Genomic DNA, 22,355 nt, shown 5'->3' with positions numbered 1-22,355 from the left:
CTCTCAGAAGCATTCATCCCCTCTCTTTCAGCAGCAGCATCTAAATAGTGTGCTCTGGATAGATGATGGGTTAATATTGCTACATAGAAACTCATGGAAGGCATAGTCCTTGGCCTCTAGGAACTTACAAATCAAGACCAAGTGTTTAAAAATGATTTGCACATGCTGTCAAGTCAAAAGAAAGAGAAAGTTTTAAATATAGCTTTTATTTGAAAGCTGAACCAGACATTAAATCAAAATAATTTTTATTTTTTTGCTTTTGCTTGGACTTTCCACTTCGTATATGTAGATGCTCAAAAATTATGATTTAGATTTAGGAAAGTGCTGATTTCGGAAAGTGGATGTTCGTTTTTCCCCAGGGTGCAGAGGAGTCAGAGTAGGGAAGGAAGGATGACATCACTGAACACCTCCTGCAAAGTGAGGATTGTCATTCCCACTTCTCTGTAGGACTCTGAGGTGCAAGAATTCCCCATGGTTAGGTTGCTAATAGTTGTGTGTGTGTGTATGTGTGTGTGTCTGTGGTTTGAACCCAGTTCTGTCATCAGAGCCACACAGGCTGCTAAGAAGCAGAAAGTCTGGCATTCTGGGTCCCAATTATCAATGTGAAATATGGCCAGTTAAGTTCAGAAGGAGGTTATCTGGTTCAAGCCTGCCTTTTACATATGGAGGTGCCGAACCCCTAAACGACAGAGCAGCCAGCCTGCAGAAGGGCAGAAGGCAGTGTATGTGTGTGGGCCAGGTGTGGCCCAGCGCTGACACACAGGAAGCCTGAAGCGAGAAAGGGTGATTCCATCCAAGAAAGAGAAGGCAGAAAAGTGGCTATTCTCATTCCCACACTCAAGGTGTGAATTCCTTTATTGAGTCATAGTAATTTTCCAAAAATTCTGATTCCTGGTACTTTAGGCTCTCAGCTCAGTATTTATCTCTTTGTCCCCAAACTCCACACCCTTCAAGGTGCCTCACAGTCCAGCACGGAGTGGGGGGCTCCCACAGCTGCACATCATTCTTTGTCACCCCTGGCCCCCAAACCCCTGGTTCCTTTGGTCTCACCTCTAGACAACTGTGTCTTTCAAAAACTTCTTCCCTGGCACTTCCTCACTGACCTACAAAATCTTTCCCAAGGCATGGTCCTTCTATTTACATTTGTACAGAGCTTTTGCTTTTATAATGTGCTTTCTTGCCCACCTTCTCACTTGATCCTCATAAACACCCCAAGTGAGGTAGGAGGAAAGGGATTATTACTCCCATTTTACAGGAAAGAGACTGAGGCTGCCCTCTTGATTCTCCAGTGTCATCAGCAAACATTTATGGGTCTAAGCCTCACACTGGCTCAGCAGTGCTCCTTTGACACAGGTTCTAGGTTTTCTTTTCTTCTCACGTTTCCTGGAATCCCAGCGGGTTTTACACAGCAGGCACGCTACAAATATAGCTGATGATGCATGGCTAACCGAAGGCTGCAGTCAAAAGCTTTGTGTTGCTTTGGCGGTGCCCCTGTAGACTCCTTAGCTGATTTCCAAGTGAATCGCGTGCCACTCCTGTCCCTTTCCTGTTTATAATTCATCGTCTAATCAGATTTTTCAGGGGACGTAAGTTTGCAAACTTCCGTTTTATCCAAGTGGATGTTTTGTTTTTCCTTGCCTAAATGTTAGGCATCCAACCTGATGGGTTTCACAAATTAATGTAATTTATTTTCCATGTTGTCAGTGCAAAACAAAGGTGTTCTTAAGACAAAGCACTGAAGACCACAGTCCTTCCTCCTCTTCTGTTTCTTGAGTCAGCAGCAAGTAAACAGTTCTGTAAACATGTGTGGGTCTACGTCCTTGTGTGTGTGGACCCGCTGCTTTATTCCATCCTTAACTGGTTTTGTCCGAGTTAAGTACCAAGTGGCCTTGTCTTAGTCAAAATGGAGATTCCCGTAGCACCTGGACTTTCATCAAGGCCCGTTTCAGTTGCTCGTAGGTGACGAACATCACCACATTCCAGGCTCCCAAACGCAAAAATGAGGGTGTAAATCTGATGAGAGAAACAATCACATGGTCAGGTGGGTGGACTGGAGTCCCACATGGATCTATGCGCTCTCCCCACTCGGTGCTGGTGCCAAAGGACTAGCCTTCTGTTAGTCACGAGCATTTTCTGAGATTGTTCAGTCATTTTCTTCTCTACTGAAGGAATTTAGGCAGAAGCTGGAGTTGGGAAAGGAAAGAAAACTAACATTTTGAGCCATGTTACTGTGTCAGGCAGTTAATTCTCACAGTTCTATCAGGTAGCTATGATTGTTGCCAGTTCTTTCTCTTCAGAAACCGAGGTTAAGTAGCTCAGTTAAAACCACCTGACTCCATTCTGCTGCTGGGTATTTCTGGGCTCATTTACAACCTGAGTGGCCACCCCTGCGGAGACCTCGGCCTCCAGCTGGAGGGGCAAAAACAACGTGACACCAAATTTAGCTGCTCTCCGGAAAGCCTGCCTGTCCTGCGGTAGGTAGCGCGGCTGGGCGAGAGCCCCCCTCGGCTGTGCTTCGCAGACTCAGGGAGCGGCCGGCCCCTGCCTCTTCTTCAGCCTCTCTCTCCGCTAATCCCCTCCTGGTCCTCTCAGCTCCTGCCAGACGCTTCCTCCCACACCTTTGCCCACGTTGCTCCTTCTGCTTGGAATATCTCCTTCTCTCCTTGCCGGGCTGTTCGCTCTTGGCTCCGTGGGACTCAGCTTGGGCACCAGAACCTCCCCCCAAGGCCTCTCCTGAACCCTCAGCCTGGGCCCCTCACAGGGCGTACAGCACGGGGACAACGAATGTGAACTCTGGCATTAGACTTGGATTCACATCCTAGCTTGACCAGCTTCTTGAACTTAATCTTTCTCAGCCTCAGCTTACTTATCTGTAACATGAGGACAGCAACACCTACCGCACGGAGCTGTCGAGAGGATTAAATGAGTTAAGGTACAGCGCATAGCACAGGGCCCAGCACCCGCAAGATCCTCAGTGAATGTTTGCCAAGTGAAAGTACAAACCGAGACAAGTGGCTACAGCTGAAGAGTGAAATGATGGCGGCACTTACAGGAAAAGAACTTTCAGCTGGAACTCAGTTTTGTGACGTCATCCCAGGGTCGAGAACATGGTTGCTTGTTGGGCCCAATCTAACGCTGGACGCCAGAAAACTATCCTCAGTGGTGGAGGTAAGAGGGCCAAGCAAAGAGCTTAGCGTGGGATGGACGATGTGGGTGGTATCTGACGGTCAGTGTTTGAGCCGTGGCTCTGCCATTCAGACTTTGTGAGCTGGGACAAGTTCCATGACCTTCCTGAGCCTCGGTCTCTTCCCCAGTAAATGTGGAGAACACGGCCCAGTTCGGGGGGGTGAGATAGTATTTGTGAAGTGCTTAGCAAAAGGCCTCATACTTAGGGACTTAGCAGTCACGACGATTGTTAATGACTACACGATAGAGTGCTGCCTTGGTGCTGGGGACTCTGGGATATGGAAGATGTATACGGTTGACCCTTGAACAACACAGGTTTGAACCGTGAGGGTCCACTTATACACAGATCTTTTTTCAATATTAAATACTACAGTACTGTATGATCTGCGGTTGGTTGGATCCGTGGTTGGTTGAATCTGTGGATGTGGAACCAGGGATATGGAGGAACCTCATGTATGGAGGGCCGACTATAAATTGTCCACGTATTTTCAACTGCATGGGGTCCATGCCCTTAACCCTCGCATTGTTCAAGGGTCAACTGTATAAGCCACAGTCCTTGGCTGCAAGGAGCCTGCACTCTAGCATGGGGGATAATTTAAACTTACAAATACTATAATATTGATACAAAGTAGGAAGTGGTAGATCCCATAAAAGTGGTGTGGAGGAAGTATCACTGAAGTTCACAGAGGGGGAAAGTTGACACCTGAGAGTGTTAGGGAGGAGGTGGCATTTGAACTAGTCTTGAAGGACAGCTAAGATGTAGAGCATGTGGATGGCGCAGGAAAGGCATTCCACGCCGAGGGAACAGTAAATGCCAAGGCAGAGAAGCAAGAAAACATGAAGCACATTGGGCACTAGGGCTGCCGACTGTGGTGGTCCACAGTGATGGCGGTGGGTCCGAGAAAAGTCTCAGGATTACCAACCACCTTTCCCTCCTCCTCCCCTGCCCAGGACGTTTGGGGATAGCACTTTGACCTATGCCTAGAAACCTTTTTCTCAGATAAGCCTCCCTGACTCTCCAAATCAGACCTGGTCCACTTTTTCTAAAAATCATTTCCGTAGGTCTTTCTACTTGTCCTTTGTGGCATTTACACCTGTGCTGTTCACCAGTGTGTTTCCAGGTGGACCCATGGTAGACACAATCCACATGGCGGGAAGGAAGGGAGCTGGGGAGGGAGGCCTGCTTCTCTAGGAGGGAGTACTGGCAGCAGGAGGGGAGGCTCACCCCTTATAGAAGGCTGTGGGGCCCTCCTGGGTCACCATCTTCAGCATACAGTCGAAGGGGCTGCGGTACTGGCCTGGGGGTGAGTTCATATATCGGGTCTTCACCACGTCCACTGGGGAGGCCACCACTGTGGCACAGAAGCCAGCTCCAAAGGCAGAGACGAAGTGGCAGGGGAAGTCGTCTGTCGCAGGTTAGGGAAGAGCAAATGTTGGGCTGTGAGATGAGGCGTGCCCTTGCTTTCTGTTTCATATGTGTCCACTGTTTGTCCCTCATGAAACTGTGAACTCCCTGAGTGTAAGGATAGTGTTTTCCAAATCTCTCACAGTGCCCAGGGCGGAGCTCTTGGTAAGGACTTGTAAAACAGAACTGGGCTGTCCCAGGGTTGGAAGGTAATCCAGTCCAACCACCTAGTTGGAGGAAACTGTAGTCAGAGAAGGTGACCCTTGCTTAAAGGTGCATGGGGAGAGGTGGCACGGGGCTGGAAGCCAGGTCTCGGGCCTCCTGTCCGGGGTTCTTTCCTACTCATCATAGTGATGTGCTGGGCACTGCGCCTCCCTCTACTCCTTCTAAAGCCCAGTTGCCTGTGGGTGGTGCCCACTCTCTGGCGTCCCGGGTTCCCTCTCTGCTATGGGAGGGCCGTCTGCCTGGAGCCCAGGGCCTCACCGGTGAGCAGGTGGTAGTTTAGCAGCTTCTCCTTGATGATGTCGTAGGTCACCATCTCAGCACAGTTGATGATGGCATTCCTCGTGATGTTGGGCAGAGTTCCTGTCAGGGAGGGGGTGGGGCTGATGAGTGGGGTAGAGGAGAAGTGGAACCCCTGGCTGCAAGGCCACAGGCCCCAGTGGGGGGGACATGGTGCCCCATTCCAGGGGTCTCAGAGGAGCCCACCTCAGGTGGGCAGATTCCATACTTTCCTTTCTGATGTTTAAAAACTCTCAGGTTATCCATGTCCATCTTAGAGACAAAAAACAGAGAGGCCCTCTTGTATTTGGGCCACAGTTCAGAGGATAATCTGCAATATCTATCAGAATTAAGATATGCCTCCCTGAGACCTGGCTAGAGGCAGAAAAGGAAGCCTTTCTTTGGAAGAGGGAGGCTAGGCTCTTGGAACAGTGACAGGATGTAGCCCTGGCAGGGCCCTTGGAGAGCGTCAAGACCCCCCCTCCGCCCCGGTTTCACAGATGAGGGCTGGGCTCCAGGAAGGCACACAGCAAGTGAGGCTGTGACCCAGGTGTCCTGCCTTTAACCTTCACTGGGTCACTGTCCTCTGCAAGATTCACGTGAGCCCCAGCCACATGTGGGAGAGACAACAGCATTTGTCACGGTGGCCACCACTCAGACACGTAGGGAACCCTAAAGCCTTGTTCCCAAGGAAGCCCCCTCCTCATGGCTGCTTCCCCCAGTGGCCTCTGTTTCTTCTCCATGCCCTGCAGTCATCCTCGTCGGCCTTTGCTGGGGAGGCCCTTCCCTCACTCTCTGCTGAGCCGGCTCAGCCTTTGAGGCCTAGATTGTGCGTCACCTCCCCCCGCCCTAACCCCCAGCCCGCATGGCCTCTCCTGCCTCCGGCCCTGCCCCTGCGCGTGAACCCAGCACATCCTGCCCTGTGGAATAGCTGCTCCTTGACATGTCCCCTCTCCTCTGTGTGACTGTGAGAGCCACGAAAATGTCTTCTATTCATTTCTCTCTCCCTTACAGTCCTGCACGTGGTGAAGAGTTGGCAAACTGAACTGAATTTGGGGCAGGGTGGCGGGTCAGCTGGGATGTTGCAATGGTTGGGATGTTCCTTTAGAGTCGCTGAAATACACGTGCTGGGCTCCCCCCTTGCCCAGTTCCCTGCTCCAGCCCTCGGGTAGGGAAATCACTGCCCAAGACCCCCTGAACCTGGAGTCCAGACCTACCTTTCCACAGGCCCCGAACCCCTTCCTCCCTGGCGATGGTCCTGTAGGCATCCATTGTCCCGCTGTACTTCCTATTGCTCCCGGGCCCAGTGTGCACGCTGGCCTGAAATCGGATCTTCACCACATCTGTGGGCTGGGCACAGGTCACTGCCATGGCCCCGGTGGTGCAGCCCGCCAAAATCCGGGTAGTGATGCTGCAGTCTGGAGAGGAGGAGAGTGAGTGGGCCAGTGTTCTGCCACCCAGCACCTCTCTGGGCCTGATGCTGATCTCTGGGGGCTTCCCCTGCTCGATGCCTTCCTCTCTTGGGCCAAGGCTCCAGAGCCTCCTTAACGGAGGCTCAGAGTCTTCTCATGAGCATGTTACCAAGTTCTCACGCCCCAGCTCTGCCTCTGAGTCTGCACTGCCCTGGTCTTCTGACCCACAGCCTAGATTCTGCTTCCGCCCACCCCCTCAGCACTCACGGTCCGATCCCTTGGGGGTGTAGAACTGCTTGACGGAGTCATAGAGGCCGATGCGGACGGAGGCGAAGCTCATCTGGCGCTGCAGGCCGGCGACCAGCCCTTTGTAGGGGCTGCGGGGGCCCTCGGTGCGCACCATGGTCAGGATGGTGCCCAGCACCCCGCGGTACTGCGCGCTCCGGGCCGCCTGGTTTTCCCCCTGGATCTGAGGGACACCCCGCAGCGGTGTGAGGGGCTGGGTGGGGGGTGGATGGGGCTGTGTGCAGGGGGGCCTGCTTGGGGCTGGACCTTGGAAAAGCATGATCACAGCATCACATCCCGGTAAAAATGACAGTTTTGTGTAGCAGTTTCCAGCCCACAGACTGTTGTACACAGTGTGGTGTTGGATCCTCAGGGAGAACAGCGTGGATTGTTTTTCTTGGTACAGATTGTCAGTGGCTTGCCCAAGCTCACTCAGTAATTCCTTACTTCTACTTCTCACTTTTTGGCTTACAAAGTAGGGCAAGGCCATGAAGGGCCCTGGCATGTCCTGCCAAGGAATTAAGATCTTTTGGTCTTGGGTGATGGTGATGGGGAGGTGGCGAGGCAGGGTTGTGGGCAGTGGGGTGAGTGGCCTGCTCAGGGTCCGCCGTGAGGAAAAGCGAGCGGGCAGACACTGCAGGTGCCCTGGTGGAGAACTCAGCCCCTCCACTGATGGGAGTAATGACCCTCAGCCAAAGGGCGCCTACCTGCAGGCGGACCTTGGCCGTGTCCAGTGGAAAGGTGAGGAGGTCAGCAAAGCAGGCCGCTGTGCCCGCCCCCAGGAACTTCACAGCCGTTGTGGGAGGCACCTCTGAAGGCTTCAGTCCAACCATGGTCCCAGGGGCTCTGCCCGGTCCCTCCAGGGCCCAGCGGAGGTCCAAGGAGAGAGGCTGCTGCACAGCCCTGGGCTTCAGTGCATGGAGGAGGCTGCAGGAGACAGGCCAGAGGAGGGGATAGAACCCATGCCCTCTGGGTCCATCCCCAGGCCCCCCTCAGCATCAGGAGGGTGTTTATAAGGGAAAAGCCTGTGCATGGCTGTGCTTAGCTGTGTGGATTTGACTTATAAGAACAGGTCACTTTCCTCCCTTATGTCTTGCCATCTTCATCCTGACCCCTCTCCCCTCCCGGTTGGAGGTGGGTCTCCACTGTATAAAGGCTCAGGCAGGGACAGGCAACCCCCCAACCCCGTTCTCCTTCCCCAGCCTCAGGCTGCTTCCTGCGAAAGGCCTGCTCCCTGAGGTGTATGGAGAGAGAGGCTGCCAAGTCTCATGGCTTTAGGCCCTGCCGTCCCAAATCAACAAAATAAATGTGCCTCATGGCTCAGTTAAACTGCTAGCCATCTTGGATGAGGGGTTGTAGTTGTTGTTTCCTCCAAGCCTGCCTGAATGTACTCTTCTTTACTTAAAACAAACACAGTCCTTCTCAGCCTGTGATTGCTTCTCTGTCACCAAAGATATTTAGCCTGTGACTAGAGATGTTTCCTCCCAACACTGTAGGACTCCCGGGCTGGTGTTCTGCTGTGGAGGGATGGGGGTGGGGGGGTGGTGACTGACCCTGGGCCCCTCTGCTGCTCGGCCTCCCCAGGGCTCTGAGGGGGACTGTGCCCCCTCCCTGCCCCCAGGGGTGCACTTGTGCCTGCACCCATCTTACTGCTGGTGGACCAGGGGCATGTGTACATGAGGGTCCTGGTTTAGCCTTGGTTACCTTGGGAAGCGGGTACAGGCCTTTGGTGCTGATGCCATCTCTTGGCAGTTCATGCCCACGGGCACCCCAACTCACACACTCGGCGCCCCCCAGTGTGCTGGGATCCTGGACCCTTCAGCATTGTCACCCCTGGAGCCAGGGCCAGTCCCATAGAGTTAGCTGTTAAGTGGGCTGACTGTGTGCCCCCTTCTCTATGGTAATAGAAGAACTCTGGTCCTGTGGTGAGGAAACCTGAGTTCTTGCCCTGTCTTCATGGCTTACTAATGGGTGAGGGACATTAGATACATTATTTAACCTCTCTTGGGTAAATGGGAATGATATATTACCTATTCACCAGTGGTGAAATGGATTCCAAAAGATAGGGGTGACCACTTGAGGCTTCTTTCAGGACTGTGGTCTACAACTCTGGTTCTCCCTGTCCTGTCTCTTCAACCCACATGGCTCCCTGGACTCTTATGCTTGCTGTCGCCTTTCCCTAGAAAAGTCTGTTCTTAAGAAGGAGCTGATGTTTCTAATTCATGCTAAGGTGTAAGTGACTATCTTAATGATCAGCTATTTCTTGAACACTATGGCAGGTACTAGGGGAGGAAAGATATGGAATGAATCATGTTTGGCCCTAGCCCCCAAGGAGCTTACATTCAGGAACACAGATAGGTGTAGAATTATCCAAAGGGAATGAAGGAGGTGAGATGGAGGATGGGTTGAGATGGGAGTTCACCAGCCACTGGATCCCAGTCTGGAAGCCTGGGTCATAGTGTGGAGGGACAACTTTTGAATCCTGCCCCGGGGAAGGGGGTGCTTTTATTTTGATCTCTCCCGGCATGAAGTTGCACTTAACATTTTACTTTTATTTTTAAAACTTTAAAAATTGAGATATAGCTTACATATAAGGATTGTATGCATTTTGAAGTTATGGAGTCATAAAGGGAATTGTGCACCGATTCTGGAATGTTAGGCCTGGACAGCAAATGCAGGAGGAGATTTTCTGGATGGGGACCTAACCTAGTGTCCAAGCATAATTCAGATCATGTCACTCCCCTGCTTTAAAGCTCTCCAACCGCCCCCGCCCCGCCTAGTTATTCAGAACAAAGTCCAAAGTCCTTGTCGTGGCCTATGGACCTCCCTAAGACCCAGCTCATGCTAAGTTCTGTGCTTGGCGCTCCAGGAAATCTGGAGATGAGTAAAAACAGTCTGTGTGACCTGCCTGTGGGGAACTCTCAAGGAGTCTTGTGGGGGCATTAGACACACCCACACGTAACTGCAGTGCAAGATGGGCTGGATCAATGTTGGAAGGAAGGAACCATCAAGAAGGGACCCCAAGGAGGGAGAAACCCTCTCTCTTGTTTGTGAGGTAGAATTAGGACAGTTTCATGGTGGGGGGTGGGGGGAGGGCCTTGAAAGGTGGGCAAAATTTCAGCAGCTGGAGAAGTGGGAGGGGGGTTCCAGGTGCAGGGAAGGGCGTGCGCTTGTGCGAGAGTCCAGGGCACCGCTTAGGGTAGGAGGAGGGAATGGCTATGGGGCGTGAGGCTCTTGCGGTGGAGCTTTACACACGATTTCACTGAATTCTCACAACTTTCCTGAGAGGTAGGCTCCCCCTTCCTCTCCCTGCGTTTGAGCGAATGGAGGCTCAGAGATGTTGGCTTGCTCAGTGTTACCAGCCACCAGTGTCAGAGCCCACTAGGCTTGAAACAGCCCTGGAAAGAGGGCAGGACAGCATTTAAATCCATTTTACAGGTGAGAAAAGAGAGGCTTAAGTTGGAAAGAGACTTCCTCAAATTCAGAGCTCCAACCAGGTTCTTGTGGTGGCAATAAGGCCCCCTTCACCGTTCACTCAGGGGCCCCAGTGGATGTGGTAGTGTGGATATCCACTATCTTGCTTTTTTGTTGAGGGCATTCAAAGCCCTTTAAATTGCATGCAAAACCCCTCTCTGGGGAATTAAGTGCTAAGCACATAGAACAAGAGCTTGGCGAGGAGGGCTGGGTGGGTGGGCATCGGTGTCCAATTTGGCAGAGGAAGAAAATGTGCCCAGAGAGGCTGAGACCAGCGCACGGCACGCAGTCAGGCCTCAGGCTCCCCCTGCAGTGCTCCTCCCACAGCCCGTCTGCCTGCCTTTCTGTGTTGCTTCCCTGAGAAGGTCCAAGGAGGATCTGGCCCCTTGGGAGGCTGGCGTGGAGCTGAGCCTGGCTGAGGGGACAGCACTGCAGGCGTGCGGGGGGAACACTGTCCTCCTTCCCCTTCGCCCTGCAGAAGCCCAGCAGCTGCCAGGCAGGCTCAGTCCCCGGCAGGGAGGCTCTGGCTCCTCTGTCTGGGGTTGGAATGAAAGTGCCTGGTTGTGTGTGGGAATAGCTGCCAGTGCCTGCATCCTGTCAGCCTCTCTTCCCTCAAGCCCTGGCCTTTCCCCTCCTCTGACAGGAGCTGTGCTGCTGGGAACCTCGGCTTCAGGAATGTGAGGGCCCGACTCTCAGGGCAGGGAGGCCCTTGGGAGGTGTGTTCTCTAGTGTCTCTTGCTGGTTGTACAAGTGTCCCTTTTTCAAAAGCTTGGTGGCCACCCAGGCTCTAATAGAAGAATCCTGCAAGTTAGGTATTTTAATTCCACTTTCAGAGTCAGGAACTGAGGAGCAGAGGTGGGATCCCGCCCAGGGCTGTGTGACTCAGTGCATTCCCTGCCATTGGCCCCTGGCAGTGGAGTGTTTGCGATGGGCCAGGCCCTGCAGGGAGCACTTGGTGGGCTTTGCCTCATGGGCTGGGTCCGTCTCCCAGGGGCCGCCTGTGTCCTCTGGCCAGAGGGGCTGAACCATCAGGCACGGCTTCCCTTCTGAACCTCCTTTGTCCTCAACTGCCTCTGTCCCACACCTTCTTTAGGATTAGCTCTGGTTTTTTTTTTTTTTTGGCCATGCTGCGCGCCATGCAGGATCTTAGTTGCCCAACCAGGGATCGAACCTGTGCCGCCTGCAGTGGAAGCGTGGAGTCTTAACCACTGGACTGCCAGAGAAGTCCCTAGAATTAACTCATTAACTGCAATGGTTTCCTGCCTAGATGGGGGGGGTGTCCCAAAGCAGGGACTGGGGCTACTTATCTTGGTTCTCTGTGCAGCCTGGTACAGGGACGGCCCAGGGCCAGAGGGGTCCAGGGAGGACCAGTTGACCAAGGGACCCCACTTGCTGAGGTGGGGAAATGGGCAACAAGGTCTGAGATGTCCACAGTGTTCTTTGGTGGAGGGCCTCAAATGCCACAGCTGTACTTAGCGAGAATGGGGACTGGTTGGTGTTTTCAAGGTGAGAAATGACACCATCAGACCTGTGTTTGGATCAGGCTGGTGCAGGTGTCAAGGATGGACTGGAGGCTCAGAGACAAGTGAGGCTGAAGGGATGGTGCAGCAAGAGGTGTTGGAGCCTGAACTTGGTCAAGAGCAGCGGCCAAGGGTGAAGCTGGAGCCTATTCCAGAGGCTGTCCCGAGCCCCCCACGGGAGGGTGGAGTGGACTCAGGTGCGGAGGGCTCTAGACTTTCACTGGTCAAGTGGGGGCAGGGCAGGGGGAGGCCACAATGGTGGGCACAGGCAGGGGCCCTGAGGCCAGTGCTCCTTAACCTCCTTCCCCCTTTACTCCAGCCTCCTGAATTGGTACCCAGGGAGCCCTAGCAGCCAGCAGAACTTTCCCACTGGCAAAGGTGAAGCGTAGAGCAGACCCTCCTTCCTGTGCTCTGCTGGGGCACGTGAGGGATGGGACATTTCAGCCTGCACGCCCAGAGTCGTGGTGCCCCATTAACATCTGCCGAGTGCTTCCTGCACCAGGCACCGTGCTGAGGGCTTTACAGGCATTAACTAGTTCAACCCTTTTATACGGCATACAAGGTAGCTGCTATGATTGTCCTCATAAACAAGGGCCCTGGGGCTTCCAGGGCTTCAGCTAATCGTAAGGCTAATGGGATGGAGCTGGAATTAGAGCCCAGGTCTGTCTAGCACCTGTTCCTGTTCCACCACCCAGAGTCTCAGACTTCAGGGAGAGCTCAGGATCCCTGAGCTGCTTGTTTACAGAGTGGATTCTTGGCCCTCAGCCCCGGAGATTCAGGTCTGAGCTGGGGTCTGGGAATCTGCATTAGAAACAAGTTCTCTGTGGTGGCTCTGAAGCAGGGATCAGAAGCCCCTTTTCTGAGATACGCTGCCTGACTCCACCCTCCTGGCAAAGCCTCTACTGCATCCCCACTGAGGAAGCTGTCTGAGCAGAGCTGGGGTGGCCCCCCTACTCAGGAGAGGGGGCCTCATGGGGAAAGGGCTTTATGCTCTGGGGGAATCCTCGGGACTCTGGGTCAGACTAAGGAGAAAGCCACCTCTTTATCTATGGGGATTTGCAAAATCACAGCAGAGGCAGCCAGCAGGGCAAGGGGGAAGTGAGTCCTGGGTGAGTGACACAGGAGCTGGGGTGGAGTCCCAGCCCCGCCATAGTGCCCTCATCAGGGCTGCCGTTCCCTCATCTTGACTCAACCTCTACCGGCTCTGTCCTGCTATGGTTAGCGACCCCTGACAGCTCCTGGCTGCTCTCCATAGGCTGCTGCGAGGGGAGAACTTGGAGGAGGAAGGTGGGGTGGAGAGTGGGGTCTTACCTGTGAGTCCAGCCAAAGTGGGGGAAGCATAGGGTCTCTTTAAGGCTCCTCAGGGCTCCATCCCAGGAGGTGGCAGCAGGGACCTGATCACGCCTCTGTCATTTGCTGTCGTCCCTGCAGCCTCTGGCTTGGCACCTGTCTTTATACACTCTGGCTGACCTGAAACCTTATCCTGGAGAAGCTAGTTGACAGCCTGGTCACTTGACCAGAGGCGGCTGGTGAGGGGCAGGGAGGTGAGGGGGAAGCTTGGAGTTCCAGATCTGCTTCAGCTCCCTTGACTTGGGGTTCTTTAAACTAGCCCTTTCCAGCTGATTAAAGAAGTGCTTCCTCGGGTGATGAGGGTATATATGGGGTGGGGGGTTTGGACTTGTCACTTTTGAGAGTCCAAAGGTCAAGGCTTCCATGATAGTCTGGGCAGGGCTCTCCTGGGCCTCCTCTTAATAGTAACAATGATGATAACTCACTTCTTGGTGCCTACCACGTGCTAGAAACTTTACATACATTATTTCTATCTCTTCACAACACTATGAGGTAGGTACAATTAGGAGTCTAAGTTTTTTTTTTTTTTTAAATAGCTTTATTGAGATATAATTCCCATACCATACAATTTACCTATATAACTGGTACGATTCAACGGTTTTTAGCGTATTCACAGTTATGCAACCATCAGTTTTAGAACACTTTCATTACCCTCCCCAATATCCCCGTACACATCAACAGTGTCACTTCCTTTCTCCCCTCCCCACAACCCCAGGCAATCACTAATCTACTTTGTCTCTATAGATTTGCTGATTCTGAACATTTTGTATAAATAGAACCACACAATATGTGACCTTTTGTGACTGGCCTCTGACTTAGCAGTGTTTTCCAAGTTCATCCATGTTGGAGCATGTGTCAGCACTTCACTCCTTTCTATGGCTGAGGATCCATGCATTTTAATGCTTAGGTTGCAGAGGGGAAAACAGAGTCTTAGGGAGGGACAGTGACTCGCCCAGGTCGCAATACTTGGCAGGGCCTGACTTCCAGCCTGCAAACTGTAATGTACTTTGGACCCATCTGTTCTCCATGATATGACACTGTTCTCTATGATATGACACTTGGGGGCTTCAGCATGGACACGCCTGAGGCCAAAGGGCTCTGGGGAGGGTGTGAGGGGTGGGGCGGGGAGGGTGTGAGGGGTGGGGCGGGGAGGGTGTGAGGGGTGGGGCGGGGAGGGTGTGAGGGGTGGGGCGGGAAGGGTTCCTCGCAGCAGCCGCTGAGGCCCCCTTGGTAGACACGGAGGGTAAGGGGTGGGCGAATCTGAACCTGGGATCCAGGTGACTGAGTAGAGAGGAGGGAGGGGCAGGGGGCAGGGAAGGAGAGAAGAAGAGAGGTGGGAAGGGAAGGGAGGTGACTGGGTGGGGCAGAGGAGCAGGCAGAGGCCACTGCTAGACTTGGGCGCAGAGCCATGGCCATGGTCACAAGTCCAGACACTCAAGTGCAAAGGTCCTCCTTGGAGCAGTCCCTGCCCCAGTGTCAGCAGAACAGGCAGTTGGGTTAGTCCTATGAAGGGAAGGGGCTGCTAGGGCTGCTGAGGTGGGGAGCGTTCTGGAAGTAGGTTCTTGGCTCCAGCTGAAAATGGCAGTCTGGAGGTGGTGGGTGAATTGCAGCCGGGAGGTGGGGAGGGGTAAATAGTCGGAACCCAAACAAGGGGGTGGTGGGCCCTGGAGAGACCCAGAGGGAGGGCAGCTTAGCTCATGTGGGCCTGGGAGCTCTTCGAGGGCAGGGCCAGGTCTGTCTGCTTTGGCTCCGTGTCCCCAGAATCCAGTCTGTGCTAGAAGTTCCAAAGCTGGCTGCCATGGGCTGAGATCAGCCAACCTCTGGGTGATGAGAAGCACCCATTTTCAGGGCTCTGTGGAGGGAGTGCTGAAAGGGAAGTAGGGAGACGCTGGCTAGTTCTGTTGGTGGTGGTGGAACAAACATGTACCTCATGCCCTTAGCCGGTGCTGCATGCTTGGCAGGGCGTTTCTCGTCTGAGCTGTTACTGCAAAATAGATCCAACTTCTGGGGAGAAGCCACTGGTAAATAACACACTCTGTAAGTGTACGGGAGGTTTTCAGACCCTCAGGGTGCCTCTGTGTTATCAGAGGCCGCCCGCAGCCTGGGTAGGAGTCATGCATGTCCTTATCCTAACTCGACCCCATCAAGTTATTTACAGGAGCTGGAGCAGGATTGGGAAGGAAAATTCTTCACCTGAGGCGTAACCCCTCAGGCCTAGGCCCCTAGCTTCTCTGTGGCCTCAAGGGAGGCGGAGACCTGGGCCTTGAAAGCTCCTGGCAGACAGGCAGCTGGTGAGCTGAGAGGGAGACACTGGGGAGGAGGTGAGCTGGCAGGCCGAAGGTTAGGGGGCCGAGACAAACAGATGAAGGGGGACATGCTGGTCTGAGTGCACTTGACCGTTGAGGGGGGCACCCTGCATCACCCTGTACTCTCTGGGGCATGTCCTGCCTCACAGTTAGTGGTGAGCCTGCCTATCTACTGACTTGCTCCGGGTCCGTGGGGGAGGGGTGGGTGGGGCTGACATTTCCTATGCTTCCATTAAGTGCCAATTGCTGGCAAAGCACTTTCACAAACGTCATCTCATTTAATCTTCTCAACAACCCAGTGAAGCCGGGCTTGTTATCTTGCTTTACAGATGAGGGAACAGAGGCTCTGACAGATAGAGGCTTGCGCAGTCAAGCCGGAGGCGACCTCTCGGGAAGTGGCAGAGCCGGACCCGTCTCTGCTCTCTCCCCAGCTGGACCGTGGCCCGCATGCCCTGCTGGTTCCTCCCTGGTCTCACCCCCAGACTTAGATCTTCAAGGAAGCCTTCTCTGACTGCTCCAGCCCACATGGTTTCCTCCATGAACTCCCCGAATTCAAAGCACTTAACTGGCTGTATCCTGGGCGCAGAAGCCTTGTGACATGTCTGGAGGTGTCTTGTGTGATCTGCTTCCTAAGTACATGAACAGAGGCAAGTCACTTAACTTCGTTGAGCTTCAGTTTAACTATAAGACGGGAATCATAAGATGTGGGTTATAGAGTTGTTCTGAGGACTGAGATGACCTATGCTTGGGGGTGGAAAGCAGGGCCCTCCAGGTAGTTCCCTCCCAGCCACTCTGCACATTTCTGCCCCCTTCTAATGCCCCCACAGGCCCTTTCTATGGTAGCTGCTCGAATGTTTGGAGTCTGACAGTCTAAGCCAGAGCTATGTACTCATCCCAGAGAGATGGGGCATTCTGAGCGGGCCTGTGCCATGAGCCCCATTACTGTGCTGATAGATCTGAGGTACCAGCAAAGGAAATACTAGGTGTCACCCTAATCTGCATCAACCTAATCTTTGGAGGAGTCAGAAGTCTCATGGTGACCCTGGACCCCCCGTTCCAGATGAGCTTCTCCAAGGGATTGTATGGTTGCAAAGCTTTCTCTCTGGCTGTCAGAGCACAAGCAAATTTCTGACACTGCAGTCCAGTGGCCAACCCGGGAAACACTTGTGCACAGAATACAAATACCAATATGATTTTATTCAAACACAGGCAGGAACAATGACCTTCAGAGCTGGGTAAAAACAATAAGTTAAAAGCATGGTTAGAGTTTCAGACAATCAGATAAAAAGTTTGAAGGAGATAATTTCCCCCTCCTCTCCTACTGATTATTTCAACACAGCATAAAAATAATTTTATCTATAAAATACCCTTATTCCCAAGCAAATGAACTGGAGGTCGGCCCCAGGATTTCCCTGGCTATGCACGAGGCACAACATCTCCACCCACCCTCCCCAACCCCTTTAAGGCAAAAGGGCCTATCATATTCAGGCAGAGGGTAGGCTCCTGTCAGCAGGAGGCTCTGGTCAAGGACACTGGGAGGAGTTTCCCAGCCGAAAGATGCCCGCTTGGGTCCCTTGGTCAAAAGACGGGTGGGACACTTGGGCACTGGAATCCACCATTTCTAGCCTTTGCCTCACCATCCGAGGAGGAAGCTGAAGTCCTGGCAGGTGGACACTGGGCTGGTCTGTGACGCTCCTCTAGTCCGGGCTGACTGGTGTCCAGGGACAAGGCTGGTGGTGGTTTCAGGGCTTTCACAGCCCTGAGGGAGGCCAGACAAGGCTGAGGGTGAGTGGGTGGGTGGTCCTTCCCTCAGTATCTTGGGCTGCATTAGTCTTTCTGGGAGTATCGGGAAGAAAATATTCGTGCAATCCTGCGAGTTTCTTCCTCAGACAGGCTGGGAGGCAGCGAGTTAGGTCTGGGACGACAAGGCCTTTGGGACAGGGCTCCCCCGGTGGTCTCGCTCTTGCCCTGGAGAAGAGGAGGTCAGCTAGGTTAGCACTGCGCACATGGCACTGCCTAGAGATGACTTTGACTCTTCTCGTCTTTTGGTCCTTTGGCTAATACTGGTATAGAGCTGACTGATTTACAAAGCACTTTACATACCTGAGTGTGTTTAACCCTCGCCTCGACCCCATAGGTTGGTACATGGTTCCCATGTCATGGATGAGGCAACTAAAGTTCAGGTGAAATAAACTCAAGGTCCCACAGCTCGGAGTAGCAGACCTAAGATGTAAACCCCTGTTCAGACTCCTTCTATGCCTCTGGAGAAGGAGGGGCAGTCTCCTCCAGGACATTCCTTCTCTTGCTGCATGTGTCTAGACAAGTCATTTGTCCTCGACGCGTGACTGTCCCATGTGTGACCCTGCCAGCTAGAAGATGCTGGTGAAAAATACACTATCTGTGTGGCCCTGGGGAGCTCCTGGAGCTGCCAGGTGTCATGAAGCACATACCCACAGCCCTGCTACCAAACATCTCCCTGTCTTGGGCTGACTGGGTATCACGAATTTCCCCTTTACGGTGTGTGCATTTGGGTTATGACGTCGTGGTCCTTGGACTCCTCTATGTCTCACCCATTTGCTCCTCTAACCCTTTTGTTTGCTTGTTTCTGTGCTTACTCTGTGCCAGGTTCCTGCCCTGAAGGAGCTCAAAGGATACAGGAAAGCCAGCCCAGGCAGGTGGCTGACAGCAAGGCCCCAGGGAAGAGGTGGAGGCCTGGTATAGGAAGAGGCAGTGCTGAAAGGACATGGGAGTTGCCCCGACAGGCAAACGTGGCTGACTCCACAGCGTGCAGCCTGTCCCCAAATACTGAAAGCACACGCACCACTCCCTATGCCCCAGGAATCAGCTTGGTGGAGACCCTAGGGATTAAGACTACTTCCCTGCCCCTTAGTAATTCTGCTAATGGGAAACTGAGGCCCATTGCTTGTGGGAGTAGAGTTGCTTGTGGGATCAGCAATATTCAGTAATTCCTTCTTTCCTTCACTTCTTTAACCTTCTTACTGCCTACTGTGAGAGGGAGAGAGAGATGAACAGTTCTCAATCTCCATAGCTCAGAGTTAAACTGGGGAGACAGAGAGAGCTATTCAAAGAATTAGAATAGTAGCCGGGAAGTGATAGGGGGAATGGAAGTCAGGCAACCTTGAGGGTCCCTGCCAATCTGGAATTCTAAATGCCAAGGGAGTGCATACAACCTGACAAGCTCTCAGCGCTGACAGCCCACAGGCAGGTTCTCTTTGCTGGAGAACCAAGAGCAAAGCGGAGCTAGGGGCTGGACATGCCCAGCAGAGGTGAGTACATACAGCTCCCCCATCTTCCAGGCAGGCCTAGGCTAAAAGGGGAGAAAGGAAACCCACCCCGTCCTAGTGTTTTTGTTCTTCCTTTCAAAACATGGGAGGTACCTGCACCCCATAATGCCTCAGGCTGGGGAGGCCAGCCACCCAGCCACTGCCTGAGGCCCTCTCCCTCCAGACTGGATGCTCCTGCAGGGCATGGCCTGTCTCTGATGCTTGTGACTCCCACTGAGACAGGTCCAAGATGGGAGCTTGGTAGCTGATAGACCAGTGAATGGGTCAAGCCACGGTGACCAGAGGCTTAAATTAATTGGGGAGGAGACTGCCTCTTGCAGCAAATATCTCATTCAGTCATTCTTTCATTCATTCCAGAACCAGTGATTGCTCAAGCTAGAGGGGAGACGAATGCTGACCTACCCAGCAATCCCAAAGAGGAAGCTTAGAGCCCGGGAGCACAGAGAAAGAGCAATTCATTCAGAAAGGGCGGCTTCATGCAGAGGTGGGATCTGAGACGCGCAGGGTTTCAGCAGAGCTGTGTGTGGGGTGAGGTCACCCACTGCAGGGGCAGCATGAGCACAGGCCTGCACCTGCTAGCTGGGCTGACATCTGTGAACCAGCCACAGCCAACCTCGCAGTACCCACACCTGGGCCCAGCCACCTAGGGGGCCTTACCTGCATGGCCCAGGCCCGGGGACAGGACGGGGTTTGGCTCTGTGTACTGGGCAGGGCAGAGCTGTGGAAGGCCAGCAGCATGTGGCTTTTGTTGACTTCAAAAGGGTCTAAAAAACATCTTGACTAGTAGTAAAGTCTCTTTCTTCGTCAGGGTTGCTATCCTGAGACATACAGCCTTGGTGGGGCTGGGCAGAGGTGTAGCTGCCCACGCAGGGACACCCCTCCATGTACCCACCACTCCTCTGAAAATACTCCCATGCTCCTGCTGGAGCTCTGGGGGCACCAGCAAACTGTCACCATAGCTTATGGTTTGAGGAGCCTCAGCCTCCCTGGGGAGGCAGGAGGAGCCCACGTGGAAGCACGACCATCAGACTGAGGGGCTGCAGGGGCCTTGGAGTCTGGACAGTGGGTGTCATACGTGGGGTGAAGTCCCTGGAAGTGTACTTTCAAGAAGACGGACTTGAAACATGAAGGTGGAATCTGAACAAAGAGTATGAGAGAGGATATTCCAGGTAGAGTCTTAGATTGAGCAAAGGTGCGGAGAAGGAATTTATTTGCTGGGAAAGCCAGGGGTACGGGACTGGTTGACTGCAGGTATGGAGAGCGGAAGACAAACCCAGCAAGGGAGGGGCTCAAGTTCCTGAATGTCTGGGGAGGAACTGACCATATTCCTCTTGGACTTTCCAATGATCGGGGGGCGTGGGGCTGACCCCTGTCCTGGGGTGAAGGACAGAACAGGCTTTACTGTGGTCTGGGTGTTAAGCCTGGCAGTATACGAGGGGCTCTGATTGTCCCTTTAAATCCATCCAGCTCTCCTATTAACTTCTCCCACTTCCAAATATGGGGACCTGCTCTTTTCTGGGCACCTGGACACCCAGGCTTCTCGGCCTATTGTTTGAGACAGACGTCTCAAAGGAGCCTTCAATGTCAAAGGCAGAACTCCAGCAGGGAGAAAATAGAGCATCAGGGGAGGAGTAAGGAGCAGTGGTGGCAGGAAAATATAGGGCTTCCAGGGGTTCCTCACACCAAGAGGCTAACCCTGGTGGGGGAGTGGCTCTAGTCCTGGCTCTACCACTTCTTAGCCAAGTGGCTTTGGGCAAGTCACTTCCTCTCTGGGCCTTGGTTTCCTCATCTGAAAACAGATCAGGATGAGCAGGTAATACAGGAGGAGGCACCCTGTAACCCAGGGACTTACCCCGGCCCATGGCTCCCTCTTTGGCCAGCTCCCTGTGATAGCATCTTCTCCAAACACTCTCTCAGGAGGCTCCAGCCCTCTTCTTTGGCCTCGAAATGTGAGCTGATTCAAGCCACTGTGTTCTGGGTTCCCTCCATCTAGTCCCCAGATGGATATTCCTACATAGACCACATGTTTCCAGGAGGGTGGTAGGTGCAGGCACCCCCATTTACCCCTGCTTCTGGGTGTCCCTGGGACTTTCTCAGAGGGGAGGCAGTGGGGTGGAGTGGAAGGAACACTGGTCTGTGGCCCAGCCCAACTGCCCCACTTGCTTGAGGCCAAGACACTTTGTCTCTCTGGGTCTCAGTATCTTCATTACCAAGTGGAGCTGAGAACTTGTTTGCCTCTTTGCCCCAGGTCTACCGTGAAGCTGAAATACAATTCAGATGTGACCAAGGCTCTGGCCAGATACAAAAGCACAGGGGCTAAATAAGCTGGAGACACCAGCTGCGGAGAGCAAAATGAAGCCCTGCTGTTCCGAGACCTCACTTCAGCTGGAGCAGAAGTGGGGTACAGCACCCCCAGAGGGATGCCCAGGGCTAGGCCAGGACTGGCCATACTCTCCCCCTACCATTGCCCCCCACCCGTTGAGCCCCTGGGCCTGGCATCAGGTCTGAAGTTTTGTTTTCTTCCCCAGAGCAGATCCCTTACAATGACAAAAACACTGCCTCAGGGGCTGGAAGCAAAACTTTCCAAAAAGCTGAAAACAGAAAGTAAACAGCCAGCTGGTTCTGGCTGGCTAGGATAGGGCTGCCAACAGATGGCTGCTTCAGAGATGAGTGAGGCTCCCTAGAGCCGCCTGCCTTGTTCAACTTTCACCTACTTGGCTGGCTGGCTGCCTTCCCCTCCCAGAGTCCTCTCCAAAGGCTGGGACTAGGACTTCCCTGTGCTAAAGAGAGTAGCAAACTCAGCAGCTGCAACTAAGAGCAGGGGGGAAGCGAGGATAAGACTCGCAGACCAGGTGCCCAGCCTTGAGAGGCCAATCCTAAATCTGACCACCTAACCCAGCTGCAGTATGGCTGGGCTCCACGCTCTGAGCTCACCCTCCATTCCTGCCTCAGAGTTCTGGTCATGTGGTTCTCACTACCTACATGCTGCCTCTGTTCCTCCCCACCCCCTGATGCCTCCCTTGCCTTCCTCCGAGAAGGCTTCCCTGACAACCGGCCTATTCCGCAGGGCCTGTGTCACCCCTCAGCCCGGGCCTCAGTCTCCCAGCCTGCTCCGTGAAGACGCCAGACTAGATCAAGACTCTTCAACCTTCTGAACCCACTCCCTCCCAGTGACAGGGAAGGGTTAAAGAGACACTCTTGGAACTCCTGGCTCCTCCCAGACTCTGGCCTCAGCGCTCAGGCAACTTGAGCCTAGCACCTGCCCAGCAGACCCGCAGGCCCTTTCCCTCGCGGTGCCGGCCAAACTGCATCTGGGCCAAGGTGGGCACCAGCCAATTCTGGCTGCTTCCCCTGACTTCTGTACACCCTTGGCCAGAGAGCTCATCTCCTCCTCAAAGCTTTGTGTGGCCTGAATCAGAAGCTCTTTGACCTTTGGGACTCCTCCTGGGTCTCTGCAGAGGGCTAGGGACTTGGTAGCTAAAAGAGGTGAGGTAACAGGTCAGGGCTTCTTGCCCCACGATGGGCAGCTCAGCCATCAGGCCTGGACCATAGGGTGAGAAGAGGACACCAGGCTCAGGAACTTCTCTTGGACTCCAACCATCTGGTCTGGT

General features: G+C 53.6%; 2 protein-coding genes across 2 annotated transcripts in view; both read right to left on the bottom strand.

The window, feature by feature from the left end:
- Positions 1–328: 328 nt before the first annotated feature.
- UCP3 (uncoupling protein 3) lies at positions 329–13,225 on the bottom strand. Its single transcript, XM_082660655.1, has 7 exons — positions 13,095–13,225; positions 7,497–7,716; positions 6,772–6,973; positions 6,310–6,510; positions 5,075–5,176; positions 4,412–4,592; positions 329–2,013 (listed from the first exon to the last, which is right to left on the bottom strand). Exons 2-7 carry the CDS (start codon positions 7,620–7,622, stop codon positions 1,899–1,901), a joined length of 927 nt encoding a protein of 308 aa, XP_082516781.1. The 5' UTR covers positions 7,623–7,716; positions 13,095–13,225; the 3' UTR covers positions 329–1,898.
- A 2,890-nt stretch (positions 13,226–16,115) lies between these two features.
- C2CD3 (C2 domain containing 3 centriole elongation regulator) overlaps positions 16,116–22,355 on the bottom strand; it is a gene marked incomplete at its 5' end in the record, with an annotated part of 129,028 nt that continues 122,788 nt past the window's right edge. The window contains one exon of the mRNA XM_082659671.1: positions 16,116–17,407. Coding sequence (XP_082515797.1) covers positions 17,267–17,407 — 141 coding nt within the window. The 3' untranslated portion in view covers positions 16,116–17,266. The remainder of the gene's footprint in view (positions 17,408–22,355) is intronic.

The sequence above is a fragment of the Grampus griseus genome (genome assembly GCF_964374135.1).
Source record: "Grampus griseus genome assembly, chromosome: 8".
In the NCBI taxonomy this organism is placed as follows: domain Eukaryota; kingdom Metazoa; phylum Chordata; class Mammalia; order Artiodactyla; family Delphinidae; genus Grampus; species Grampus griseus.
The sequence above is the reverse complement of the archived record's forward strand: the minus strand, read 5'-3'. Positions and strand labels throughout refer to the sequence as shown.

Excerpts from the sequence above, each read along its gene's own strand:
- UCP3 (XM_082660655.1), bottom strand. The coding sequence starts at position 7,622 with ATGGTTGGACTGAAGCCTTCAGAGGTGCCTCCCACAACGGCTGTGAAG. Across the intron at positions 6,974-7,496 it reads CGGCCAAGGTCCGCCTGCAG|ATCCAGGGGGAAAACCAGGC; the intron begins GTAGGCGCCCTT and ends GGTGTCCCTCAG. Across the intron at positions 5,177-6,309 it reads GGTTCGGGGCCTGTGGAAAG|GAACTCTGCCCAACATCACG; the intron begins GTAGGTCTGGAC and ends CCTCCCTGACAG.